Source organism: Aotus nancymaae, unplaced genomic scaffold, assembly GCF_030222135.1.
Source record: "Aotus nancymaae isolate 86718 unplaced genomic scaffold, 86718_ANA_hifiasm-v0.15.2.pri h1tg000006l, whole genome shotgun sequence".
Classification (NCBI taxonomy): domain Eukaryota; kingdom Metazoa; phylum Chordata; class Mammalia; order Primates; family Aotidae; genus Aotus; species Aotus nancymaae.
The window spans coordinates 25,694,296-25,707,064 of record NW_026988417.1 but is presented as its reverse complement, the minus strand read 5'-3'; the positions used below and the strand labels follow the sequence as shown (position 1 = coordinate 25,707,064).

General features: G+C 44.5%; 1 protein-coding gene across 1 annotated transcript; it reads left to right on the top strand.

Annotated features, from left to right (window-relative positions):
- The first annotated feature begins 4,020 nt into the window (after positions 1–4,020).
- CCKAR (cholecystokinin A receptor) lies at positions 4,021–12,562 on the top strand. The gene is made up of 5 exons (XM_012472348.2): positions 4,021–4,352; positions 5,027–5,278; positions 8,691–8,952; positions 10,998–11,125; positions 11,787–12,562. Exons 1-5 carry the CDS (start codon positions 4,241–4,243, stop codon positions 12,317–12,319), a joined length of 1,287 nt encoding a protein of 428 aa, XP_012327771.2. The 5' UTR covers positions 4,021–4,240; the 3' UTR covers positions 12,320–12,562.
- Positions 12,563–12,769: the final 207 nt, after the last annotated feature.

The window sequence follows — 12,769 nt, the reverse complement described above, 5'->3', positions numbered from 1 at the left end:
AACTACAATTCAAGATGAGATTTGGGTGGGGACACAGCCAAACCCTATCACATGGGCTTACAAATTCAAAGTGAAAAATCCAGAGATGGCAAGAAAAGGAATCAATGTAACAGAGTTATCAATGGGTGTAATAAGCAATGAAATATTGGCCCCTCTAATTCTTGTTGTTTATTTATTCATATTTACCAAGCACATACTATATGCCAGATATTGGGCTAGGGTACTGAAGATATTAATACAAACCTTTAATCTGGCTGTGATCATGGGATAGATAGAGCATCCCTAGAATTAATCTTATCCATTAAGAATAAAAATTAGTATCCAGCACTATGTTCCAGGCATGGTTCTGAGTCCTCTCCATGTATTGTTTTATTTATAGTAGCATTATTTTATTCTCTTTTACAGATGAGCAAGCTGAGATTCAGAAAGGTTAAGTAATTTATTTGTTCACGCTTCCCAGCCAGCCAGGGGTGAAGATCAGGCTTCAATTTCTGCCTTCTGATACGTCCCCTCGCCCTCTTAATTGTTCCTAGGGAGCTTTCTCATAAGTGACCCTGAGATCCTTCCTCACAAGTGATCTCAAAATCCCCAGGGATGCTGGATAAAAATGCAGATTTCCAGGCTCAGCGCTGAGGGATTAGAATTTCTGGGAGGAAAGTCTGGAAATAACCATTTTTTTTTTTTGAAACACACAATCTCATACTGTCACCTGGGCTGGAGTGCAATGGCGCAATCCTGGCTCACTGCAACCTCTGCCTCGTGGGTTCAAGCAATTCTCCTGCCTCAGCTTCCTGAATAGCTGGGATTACAGGCACCTGTCACCATGCCTGACTAATTTTTTGTATTTTTAGTAGAGACAGGATTTCATTATGTTGTCCAGGCTGGTCTCAAGCTCCTGACCTCGTGATCCGCCTGCCTCGGCCTTTCACAGTGCTGGGATTACAGGTGTGAGTCACCACACCTGGCTAAAAATCACCATTTTTAAACCACTAACCCAGGTAATTCAGTTGTGCAGTAAAGTCTGCAAAATAGTACTCAAATATGCTGCCATTCCCCAAACCATGAGTTCACAAAGTTGCTAGCATCCACCACATCTCCCACTCCCACTTCCTGCCAACCAATGAGCAGGGGGAGAAAACAGAATAGGAAGAAGGGAAAGGGAAGGGAAGGGAAAGGAGGAACTTGTTCCAAATTGGGCTCCATTTTGGTTCAGGGCAGGTCAATATCCAGCCCTCTGCTATTCTGGTTCTTGGACCTACAGAGCCACTGTCCCCCCAGCCTTTGAAGCAGCTGCTGATGGGCCTGACCAGCCTCAGCAGGAGGTACCCTGAAGGGCTGGTGATGTCTGCCCAGCTGGAGCAGTTGAAGCAGCAGCCGAAACCCTGGATGCTCATCCCTTCTCACATCAGAACGCAGCTGCTCTGGGTCAGCGCACAGTGAGCAGAGTCCATCATCTGTAGACAGGGAAGATTCAGCCAAAAGGACTGCCGGCAGGAAGGAGGAGTAGAGATGAGAGCCCTGGCTCCAAATAGGCTACACAATGCTAGAATAAGGATGCAAAGCTCCACACCATAGGAAGTGGTGTGAGAATGGGGTCTACAGGGTCCTGGAGGGGAAATCCACCACTGGTTCTCACCAGCAAAGCATGTGGCCACTGGGAGCCTCAGCTTTCTCATTTGTAAAAGGAAAATAGCCGTTATTGTACGCAGGGTATGAATACTGCTGCTATGATTTATTGAACATCTTTTGTATGTCAGACACTGTCTTGAGTCAATCATTCAATCTTCATAACAGATACCTATTAGATCATTTTGATCCCCATTTGACAGATGGAAACAAGTCTTAGGTTAAGCAACTTGCCCAAGCTGGACACAGTGGCTCACGCCTGTAATACCAGCACTTTGGGAGGCCGAGGCGAGTGGATCACTTGAGGTCAGGAATTTGAGACCAGTGGATCACTTGAGGTCAGGAACTTGGTGAAACCCATCTCTACTAAAAATACAAAAATTAGTTAGGCATGGCGGTGCATGCCTGTAATTCTAGTTACTCAGGAGGCTGAAGCACAACAATTGCTTGCGATTGGGAGGGGGAGTTTGCAGTGAGCCTAGATCATGCCAGGGCACTCCAGCCTGGTCAACAGAGCAAGAAAAGAAAGAAAGAAGGAAGGAAGGAAAGAAAAAGAAAGAAAGAAAGAAAGAAGAAAGAGAGGAAGGAAGGAAGGAAGGAAGAAAGGAAGGAATGAAGGAAGGAAGGAAGGAAGGAAAAGAAAGAAAAGAAAGGAAGAAAGAAAGAAACTTGCCTAATATTTCCTAGCAAATAACCATTGAAGCCAGGATTTGATCCCAAGTCTGTCTGATGCCAAAGCTTGTCCTCCTAATGACATCCACAGCTTCTCCAATGTCCCTTCCCCTTCTGGTTTCTGTTACTAAGTGCCCCCAACCATGTGGTCTTCATGGTTTCAAAGAAAAGAGGCACCACTGTCTTTCCAGCCCCACATTGACAGTAAAAATGCCAGTTAGTTCCTCTGTGTCTGACAGAGACTCGGCAAGATGTAGCATGCAGCTCTGCCAGTGGAAGCATTGTCAGTATACGAGGAGCCCCACGGGTATCTACAAAAGGGACCAAGTCTCAGTGCAGCCAAGCAGCGCATCAGAAATGCAGCTTCCACAGCCATTGTCATCTGCTTTCCAAAGGGTCTGACCTGAAGAGGTGATCTGTGCAATGGGGGTTGAGGGGCTTTCCAACACCACAGAACCTCATAGAACACCCAGACCCCTGAGCTGGTCCCCCTCTCTGATCTCATGTCCTGCTGCTTGCCCCTCACTCACTCCTGCTTCTATTTGTACCTCAATGGAACCACACTCATTCCCACCTCAGGACCTTTGCACTTGCTGTTACTTCTGCTAAAAATCCTCCTCCTTTTGCCTGGGAAAAGCTGCCCCTGGATCTTGACTTCATCCTTCTTGTGGTTCAGGTCTCAGATCACAGTCCCCTCCTTGAGAAGCCTCTCCTGACCACCCCTTCTAAATTAGCAGCCCCAGGCCAGGCACGGTAGCTCACGCCTATAATCCCAACACTGGGAGGCCAAGGCAGGAGGATTGCTTGAGCTCTGGAGCTTGAGATCAGCCTGGGCAACATAGCGAGACCTCCTCTCTTCTAAAACTAAAAAAAAATCAGCTGGGCTTAGTGGTGTGTGCGTGTAGTCCCAGCTACTGAGGAGGCTAAGGTAGGAGGATTGCTTGAGCCAGGGAGATCGAGGCTGCAGCGATCATGATCACACCACTGCACTGCAACCTGGGTGACAGAGCAAGACCCTGTCCCCCTAGATAAAATCAGCATCCCCATCCCCAATCCATTTGTCTACATCACATCTCCCTGCTTTACTTCCTTCGTAGTACTTACTACCTGAAATGATTTTGCTCATTATTTGCTGACATGCTAGAAAAGTGCCTGGCAATGATTGAGTCTCAATGAAGACGTGCTGAACGAATGAATTCATGAATGAGGAGGAAATCTTATTAACATTTTTTGTAATAAGGACGCAGGTACCTATGTTCAAAAGTGCCTCAATCCTAGGTAACAAGGGCAGGGACCACAGAAATAACACCGTGTTCAGTAACAACAACCACCCAGCAGTTCCGGCCACACACACACCACCGGGCATGGTTCCAAAGCTAAAAAGGCACTAATAGCTTTTCTATAAGGAGGTAGAACACAGTCCCTCCTGTCCTTTAGGCCTGATGGTCTGCATTATCGGATCTGTTACGTGTTAATTGTTCCTGTCTCACACAGCCGGTTCTTCTGCATACGTCTGGGATGGTAACAGGTATAGAGAGTACTGGGGAAGCGTGTGTGTATGTGTGTGTGTTTGTGAATGTGTACACATGTGTGTATAAAAGCAGCCACACTCTGAGAAGGGTTAACTTGTAGCGAGGCTGTCTGTGCTCAGGGCCCCAAGACTGGCCCAGGAAAGGGCGGGGTGGGGGTGTGGGGGGTGAAGGTGGAGCAGGCTTGGCTTACACTGCCTTTTCCACAACAGGAGGGCAAATGCTTGCCCAGCTGGAGTGAGCGTGGTGGACTCAAGTCGCCTTTAGGAATGGCTGAAAAAGCCCACACCTGGAAATCCCTCCCTCCCTCCCTGCCAGGTTGCATTTGGGAGACGCTCTGGTCATTAGAGGAATGAGCCGGGAGTGAGCAATTCACCAGCTCTCCAGCACTTGGTGGAAAGCAGCAGGCAAGGATGGATGTGGTGGATAGCCTTCTTGTGAATGGAAGCAACATCTCTCCTCCCTGCGAACTCGGGCTTGAAAATGAGACGCTTTTCTGTTTGGATCAGCCTCGTCCTTCCAAAGGTAAGTGTCAGAGGCTGTTATTTTAGTTCAGGAAACAATTATTGAGTTGCAGGAGAAATCAGCAAAGGCAAGGCTGATAAAAACCATATATAACAAAGTCATTGTGAGGCAAGACTGGATAAAGTCATATGCTCAGAAGTTTGCAGAAGAGATTAAAAAGCAGAATAGAGTCGAAGATTCTTATTGCCCCCCATGGGAGAGTTAGGCGTTCATGAATAGGACGTGGGGGAACAAAAGCCGGGAGGAAGAGCTGAGTGAAGCAAGAGGGGGTACAAGTGTCAAAGCCTGAACTTACAAGCACAGCAGAAAAGGCGCTGTCACCACGCAGCTGTTGCCTTTTCTTGGGGGGAAACCCAGCGTGAAGTGATTAAAGCGAAATAATGCTTAGCAGCTAGGAAAGAAAGTGATCACTGTTCACTTGAGAAGCTTTGTTCTTAAGAAAAAGTGATTGCTCGAGTGATCCTTTAATAAACCAACCTTCTAAAAACAAAATAATTCAGTCTCTGCTTTCCTCAGTTTCTTTCTGCAAAATGTTGTCAGGACAGGAATCGTGGGTCCAATGATGTACCCCCGGTTGGAGGGGGAGATCGGCAGGAAATCGCCCTTCGCTTGGGTTTTAGCATTCTGCTCTCATCACCTCCATCCCTCCGTCTTGCTCCTGTTACTCTCTGCAGAGTGGCAGCCGGCGGTGCAGATTCTCTTGTACTCCTTGATATTCCTGCTCAGCGTGCTGGGAAACACGCTGGTCATCACCGTGCTGATTCGGAACAAGCGGATGCGGACGGTCACCAACATCTTCCTCCTCTCCCTGGCTGTCAGCGACCTCATGCTCTGCCTCTTCTGCATGCCATTCAACCTCATCCCCAACCTGCTCAAGGATTTCATCTTCGGGAGTGCCGTTTGCAAGACCACCACCTACTTCATGGGTAAGTGATGGCTGGTGACTCTTTCTGGAGTTTGCCCCAGACCCCACTCAGCCTCAGACCTTCCCAAACCTCCAACAGTCACAGCAGAGGAGTCCTGCTGAGGGCTAGAACGCAGGACATCATGCTGTGCACAGCTGTGTGCAAAGAAATTGGGGCTGGCTTGACAGTCAGTCACCCTTACTTGTTCCCCACAAGTTGGTCCCCATCATCCATGTCAGAGGTCAGTTTCTAAGAGTGAAATAAATTGATAGGAAACACACAGAGGCAGTCGATTTTGCTTGCTTCTGTTTGAAGGGAAGAGGGACTTGCCTGCTTCTGTTTGAAATCAAAAGTGACGTTAAGGCTGCTGTATCCCTTTCTGGAAGCTGTTGACTGTGTCCTGATCTCTACCCAACTTGAGTTCTGGCTTCTAGGGAGGGTGAGGATTATGGAGGAGGGTTCTTTGTCATTGTTTCTCTTGTTTTCTTGGGAACGGAGACTATTTGAAAACCAGTTCTATCACAGTTCCAGATTCTCTTCTCAGAATTCACTTCCCAGCCCGTCCTCTGAAAAGCTGGGACATTCTCTGGCAGAGAGGAATAGAGAGAGAGAGAGAGGTCTCTGCCCTTAGATGAGGAGTTGAATTTGTTCCTGGGGGCTGTGGAGTCACTAAGCTGATTCTGATTGGCTGAGATATGTAGCTACTTGCCCATGCCAATCAAAATGATGATAATGAAAATCATAACAGTTAATGTTTTTAGTGCTTTTATACACCCGATGTGATACTAAGTGCTTTTACTCCCGTGATCTTACTTTATCTCCCAACCACTCTATGAAGTAAATGCAATGATTCTTCCTTGTCTCACTAGGGAGGAAACAGAGGCACAAAGAGATTCATAATGTGCCTAAAACCACACAGGTGGTGAGCAACAGAGCTGCAATTTGAACCTAGATTAATAGCTACACAGTGGTGAGCATGCTGCCTCAGTTTGCCAACCGTTGTGGTTCTCCTGAAGCTGAACAAAAACACATTTCTTCGTCCCTTCTTGATGCCAAATTGCCTTGTCCCTTGACCTTTCTGAGAACTAGTTGGGAGAGGGCAAGAGGTGAGAAATAAGAAGGGAATTATTTTTTGTTCTGACCCAAGGCTTGCAAAATATGCAGAACTGAGTTGGGCTAGGGCAGCCTTCAATGACCGGAAAGCTTTAGAAGTCTTCATTTTTCTCAGTTGAGGAAGTGGGATTCTGCGCTGACAAAATGATGATGAATTACTGACGCTCGTGCCACCAAAAACCAAGAATGTATCAATCCATGTCCAAGTCGTCTGGAAAAAAAAAAAAAAAACTTACAAAGGAAAAAGATCATTGTAAATGATCATTGTTAAATGAAGCAATAATAACAACTAACGCTGTAGACATCCAAGGCCCATCTATATATTCCTTACGGTAATACTATTTGGGAGTCTTAACCAGAGAATGTGAACGGAGATTTAAAATGAGTGTTTGCATGGTGGCAAAACATTGTGAGTGCCACAGAATTGTTAAGTTTGAAATGTTTAATTTTATGTTACGTAAATTTCAACTCCATAAAAAAAATTATTTGCCAAAAAGAAAAACAACATCATTCTGAAAGTATCTGCAATACCATAATGATTTTGTTGGATTTCTCGTTCCATCATTTAGGTTCTTCTCTTAATTTTGCAAACTCCTCAATACTAACAATTAATATTCATTAACTCCTAATTTGTAGCAAAAGGAAAAAGAATGCCTGCCTGCCAGTGAGTTTATAGTTACTGAGGAATTGAGGACCCATTACACAGAAATGACTCTTAGAGTTTGGGGCTATACTCTCAACTCTTAATGTCATCAACTTTTTAAGGTAAAATCCAGTAAAACACAGCAAATCTTATCCCCAGATGAGTGTTTAGTTAATGGTTTGGGGTCATAGACTCCTTTAAGACTAAGGAAAGCTAGAGGTAGTCTCCCTAGAAAAATGATATTTTTGGATATAGCTTCAGGGAATTAGTTTATATTTATAAGCATAACGAGAATCTAGAGACCTCAGTTTAAGGACCTCTGCTGCCAAATTTATATGAATTCTGAGGTTAAAGAAATCATGGTTTCATGTTTTGATAAAAAACATGGTTTCATGTTTTCATAAGAAATCATGGTTTCATTTCATTTAAATAATCATGTCAATCACAGAATTGACAGAATTTATAGTGGAAGGACTCTACAGGGAATTTTAAGGGAATAATAGAACATCTTAATAAGTATGCATATACAAATACAAAAATAATGGAAGTTAAGCTTTTGGACAATGTTGAAGCACATAATTTTATTTTTTATTTTAATTTTTATTTTTTTCCATAGTCCATCTAAGACCAAGAAGTACCTGATTTTATGTATTTTATTTTATTTTATTTTTGAGATGGAGTGTTGCTCTGTTGCCCAGGCTGGAGTGCAGTGGTGTGATCTTGGCTGCCCAGGCTCCAGCGATTCTCCTGCCTCAGCCTCCCCAGTAGCTGGGATGACAGGCACATGCAACCACGCCAGGCTAATTTTTATATTTTTGGTAGAGATGGGGTTTTACCATGTTGGCCAGGCTGGTCTCAAATTCCTGACCTCAAGTGATCTGCCTGCCTCACACTCCCAAAGTGTTGGTATTATAGGCATGAACCACTGCACCTAGGCAAGAAATACATGATTTTAAATGAGGTGTATTTGATATCTTTCTCACTGTAATGGTGATGCTTGCTCAGTCTGCAACCCCATACAGAAAAGCAAAAACAATGAGTCGGGAGACTTTGGTCCCCACCCAGAGAAACCTTTAGTTATAGTACCGGGCATTTTCCCTTGTCTTTTTTACTACTTATGTTTTTCGACAAGCTACATTTTGAAATATAGATTGTTTCACTGTTAAAAACAGTATGTACTCAAAATTTTTAGAAAAAGCCTTCATGCCTCCGGCTCAGATCACGGTGACCTTTCAGAGTCACCGAGCCCTTGAGAATCTCGGGTTTTTAAGGTCAACTTCACTATGCAGACCATACTCGACATTAAGCTTCTTTTCAGATTTTAGGAAAACCTCTTCTGTGGGGACAAGAATGAATTTCATCCCCTTGGTTATTAATTAATGAGCACCTTGAGCCCAAGCAGGAGTTAGGTGGAATCAAATCTCAATTAAACTTATTAAAAATTGGCAATGAGATCTATTTACAAATCCATTTCTTTAACTGCCTTAAACCCTTTCTGGAACACAGTTGAGAATAAATTGTCTTTTAAAAATATACATACACAATATTTCTTTACCTTCCAAGTGTTTTCCTTTGATATCAAACCTGTGCAGATCAGATCAGATATGTTGAAGCTAATGTGCAAATAAACTTTGGATTTCAGAGCTAACAGAACCGGCTTCTTTGTTCCTTTCCCAGGCACCTCTGTGAGTGTATCTACCTTTAATCTGGTAGCCATATCTCTAGAGAGATATGGTGCGATTTGCAAACCCTTGCAGTCCCGGGTCTGGCAAACGAAATCCCACGCTTTGAAGGTGATTGCTGCTACCTGGTGCCTTTCCTTTACCATCATGACTCCGTACCCCATTTACAGCAACTTGGTACCTTTTACCAAAAACAACAACCAGACAGCGAATATGTGTCGCTTTCTACTGCCAAATGATGTTATGCAGCAGTCCTGGTAAGGTTGCATTGTGTTTATTTTTAAAAATACAACTTGACATAGTTTTGTAATATTATGAAAAACTGAGACGCGTTACCCAGAGTGGTGGGGGGATCAGTTTCTGGAGACTTTTTGAGAAGGTCATTCTAGCCTTGTTCTAGGACAATCGCGATAGCAAACACTTAGCAAGCTCTGTTTTAAATGCCATGCATATATTGAGTCAATCAGTCCTCTGAAAACACTCTAGGGTAGGTATTATTAGTACCATGCCTGTTTTGCAGTTGAGGAAACTCAGGCTTGAAAAGGTTAAGTTTCCCAATTCGCAAACCTAAGGAAGGGGCAGAGCCTCTGTGCTTAATCATTATGCAGAATGCTTCTCAATGCTGAGTGGAGGGTTAGGCTAGATGAATTGTAGAGCTATGCTTTTCTTGCTTTTTTTTAATAAAACGTTTACTTTAAAATAGAGGGTCTCACTCTATTGTCTAGGCTGGTCTTGAATTCTAAGACTCAAGTGATCCTCCCACCTTGGTCTCCCAAAGTGCTGAGATTACAGGCATGAGCCACTACACCTGGCCATGATTTTCTATGTCTAAAGAATTAAAACAGAGCAGGGAGTGAGGCTCAAATCCCACGTGATTTTTCTTAGAGCTGCAGCTCTGGTACTTACCCAGAGCATTTTACCAAAAATGAAAAGACAAGATTCTAATGCTGGTTCCTCTGCCTACTAACTGGGGGGCCGTGGTCCAGTTCACATAACCTCTCTGAACATCAGCTTCCTTATCTCTGTAAGGAGTTAAAAATACGGATATTTTAAACATCTACCTCATTGGGCGGCTGTAAGATACAAAGGAGAATATGTGCATAAAAATGTCACTATAAAAAAGGCTACACAAATTGCAGGGTATTATATTTACCAATTCCAAGGATGTTTTAGAAGCAGGGAACTAGACATTCAGTAATAGCCCCAAACTGAGATCATCTCTGCTTTCTTTGCTTTCCTTCTTTCATTTCAACCAAGTAGCACCCACACAAAGGAATTACATTGCAAATGAGAGGGATAGTTCCAAGGCTTGAAAAGGAATCTTATCAAAACATGTCAAATTGAAATGAGAAATGGCCCAGCCACTATGAGTCTCTGACAATTTTATGGCCTAATCGTGTAACCTCACACATGCCAGACTGCAGAAGTGATTTAGGGGCCAGACTCATAAAGGAGGAGGCTGCAATTCCTCAGGAATCAAGGATGTTTAGAGAAAGCATAGCTCTACCCCACCAGGCACAAGAATGACTATGCCACTATGCCAGCTTCGTGGGATCATGGAGAATGGATGCCCATGTAAATGTCTGAGCTGCTTATGGGTCAGAAACAGCCAGAATGGCATGTTTTGTAAGACACAGACAGTTTTCCATCATCCCTGCCTAAGTATTTGATTATTCTATTGTTTGGCAAATGGCATACTGTGATGCTTAAAAGCATAGCTTCTAGGTTCTGGAATCATATTTTGGGGGTTCACATTCCACCTCTGCTACCAGCTGTATGACTTTGGACAAATTATTTAATCTCTTTAAGTCTCAGTTTCCTCCTCTCTGCTATAGGTATTAAGACAATAGCACCTACCTCAATAGTTATTACGGGAGTTTAATGTACTGATATATGTCAAATGCCCAGTATGTAGCACATAGAAATCCTCAATGCATGTAAGCTCTCGTTTTTAAGGTTTTTCAAAACAGTTTTATTGAAATGCTATTCACATACTCCCATCATTTTTTAAAGCTTACATTCTTTTTAATACATAGACTTGTTTCAAGCACAGTATTACATCAAACTTTTCCAATTAAACTAGTCCTTCATCAGAGACATCATCTATAAAAAGAAAAGAAGTAAACAACTTATAATGACTGACTCTGACTCACCAGACGTGAAGTTGCCAAGGATATTAAATACTAGTAATTAATGTGTTTGCTCCGGCCAGTAAAAATAAACATAAACCCTATTCATTCCTTCCCATTTTAGTTCGAAGGCCTAGAGTTGCTGGTTATTGGATTTCTTTTGATTTCATTAGGCACACGTTCCTGTTACTCATCCTCTTTCTTATTCCTGGAATTGTGATGATGGTGGCATATGGATTAATCTCTTTGGAACTCTACCAGGGAATAAAATTTGAGGCTAGCCAGAAGAAATCTGCTAAAGGTAACTATCTTGTAGCTGTGTGTTTCTACCAAACGAGCACAAAAGCTTGTTTTCTATCATTTAAATAGATATACCCAGAGTGTACGTAGAGTTTATTGGAACATTTTTAAAGTATTCTTATTTTTTTTATTTTTTACTTTTTGAGAGACAGAGTCTCGCTGTGTCGCCCAGGCTGTAGTGCAGAAGCACGATCTCGGCTCACTGCAACCTCCATCTCCCGGATTCAAGCCATTCTCCTTCCTCAGCCTCCTGAGTAGCTGGGATGACACGCACCCACCACCACACCCGGCTAATCTTTGTATTTTTAGTAGAGCTGGGGTTTCACCATGATGGCCAGGCTGGTCTTGAACTCCCCACCTCAGGTGATTCACCCACCTCAGCCTCCCAAAGTGCTGAGATTACAGGCGTGAGCCACCGCCCCTGGCTGAATTGTCATTCTTTAATAATTTTTTTCTTGTAAGCTACATGCCTGATATATTTTCATGACACATTCTATCCATTTTAAGTAGCTTTTTATTGAAAGGAAGAACTTGTATAGACCAATGCTTACCCACGTAAGTGTAAAGCCAGGTTGTCTGCCGTTTTTCAGTTCTGGTTTGGTTTGGCCTTCTACCTGGCATGACCCATCCCCAACAATGAGTGATGTCTCTTGCCCACCCAGAAAGGAAATCCAGCACCAGCGGCAGCAGCAGATATGAGGACAGCGATGGGTGTTACCTGCAGAAGTCCAGGCCTTCGAGGAAGCTGGAGCTCCGGCAGCTGTCTGCCGGCAGCAGCAGCAGGGCCAGCCGCATCCGGAGCAGCAGCTCCGCGGCCAACCTGATGGCCAAGAAGCGGGTGATCCGCATGCTCATTGTCATCGTGGTCCTTTTCTTCCTGTGCTGGATGCCCATCTTCAGTGCGAACGCCTGGCGGGCCTACGACACCACCTCTGCGGAGCGCCGCCTCTCAGGGACCCCAATTTCCTTCATCCTCCTCCTTTCCTACACCTCCTCCTGCGTCAACCCCATCATCTACTGCTTCATGAACAAACGCTTCCGCCTCGGCTTCATGGCCACCTTCCCCTGCTGCCCCAATCCTGGTCCCCTAGGGGCGAGGGGAGAGGTGGGGGAGGAGGAGGAAGGCAGGACCACAGGGGCCTCTCTGTCCAGGTTCTCCTACAGCCATATGAGTGCCTCGGCACCACCCCAGTGAGCTGTCGCTGACCCTCCACCACAGAAGGAAGGAGGGGAGGATGCAGAGGAGGAAGAACGGAAGAAGAGATCAGGAAGAGAAGGAAGCAGAGGTGATGGAGAAGGAAGGCTCCATCTCCAGCAGGAACTCTTCAGAGTTTGCTTTTCACCCTTCATCTGGATTCCAGAGCACTGCTCCAGTGGGGCCGTGACTTGGTTTCTAGGCAGTTCAAAGCAAGAAATGTTCAGTAACACTCACCATCAGAGAAACCTTGACAGCCAGGGACAGGAGCCCAGCAGGGCTCAGACTGCACACGGAGTTGCCAAGCACATGTTCAAAACAGAGATGAGGGCCTGCTGAGCTTCAAAACCTTCTAGAACACCCAAGGTGGGCTCTCACTCCTCCTGTGACACATTTCCATGCTCTGCTTTTTCCATTCATGCAGAATGATGGAGGTTGCTCTGCCTGCGG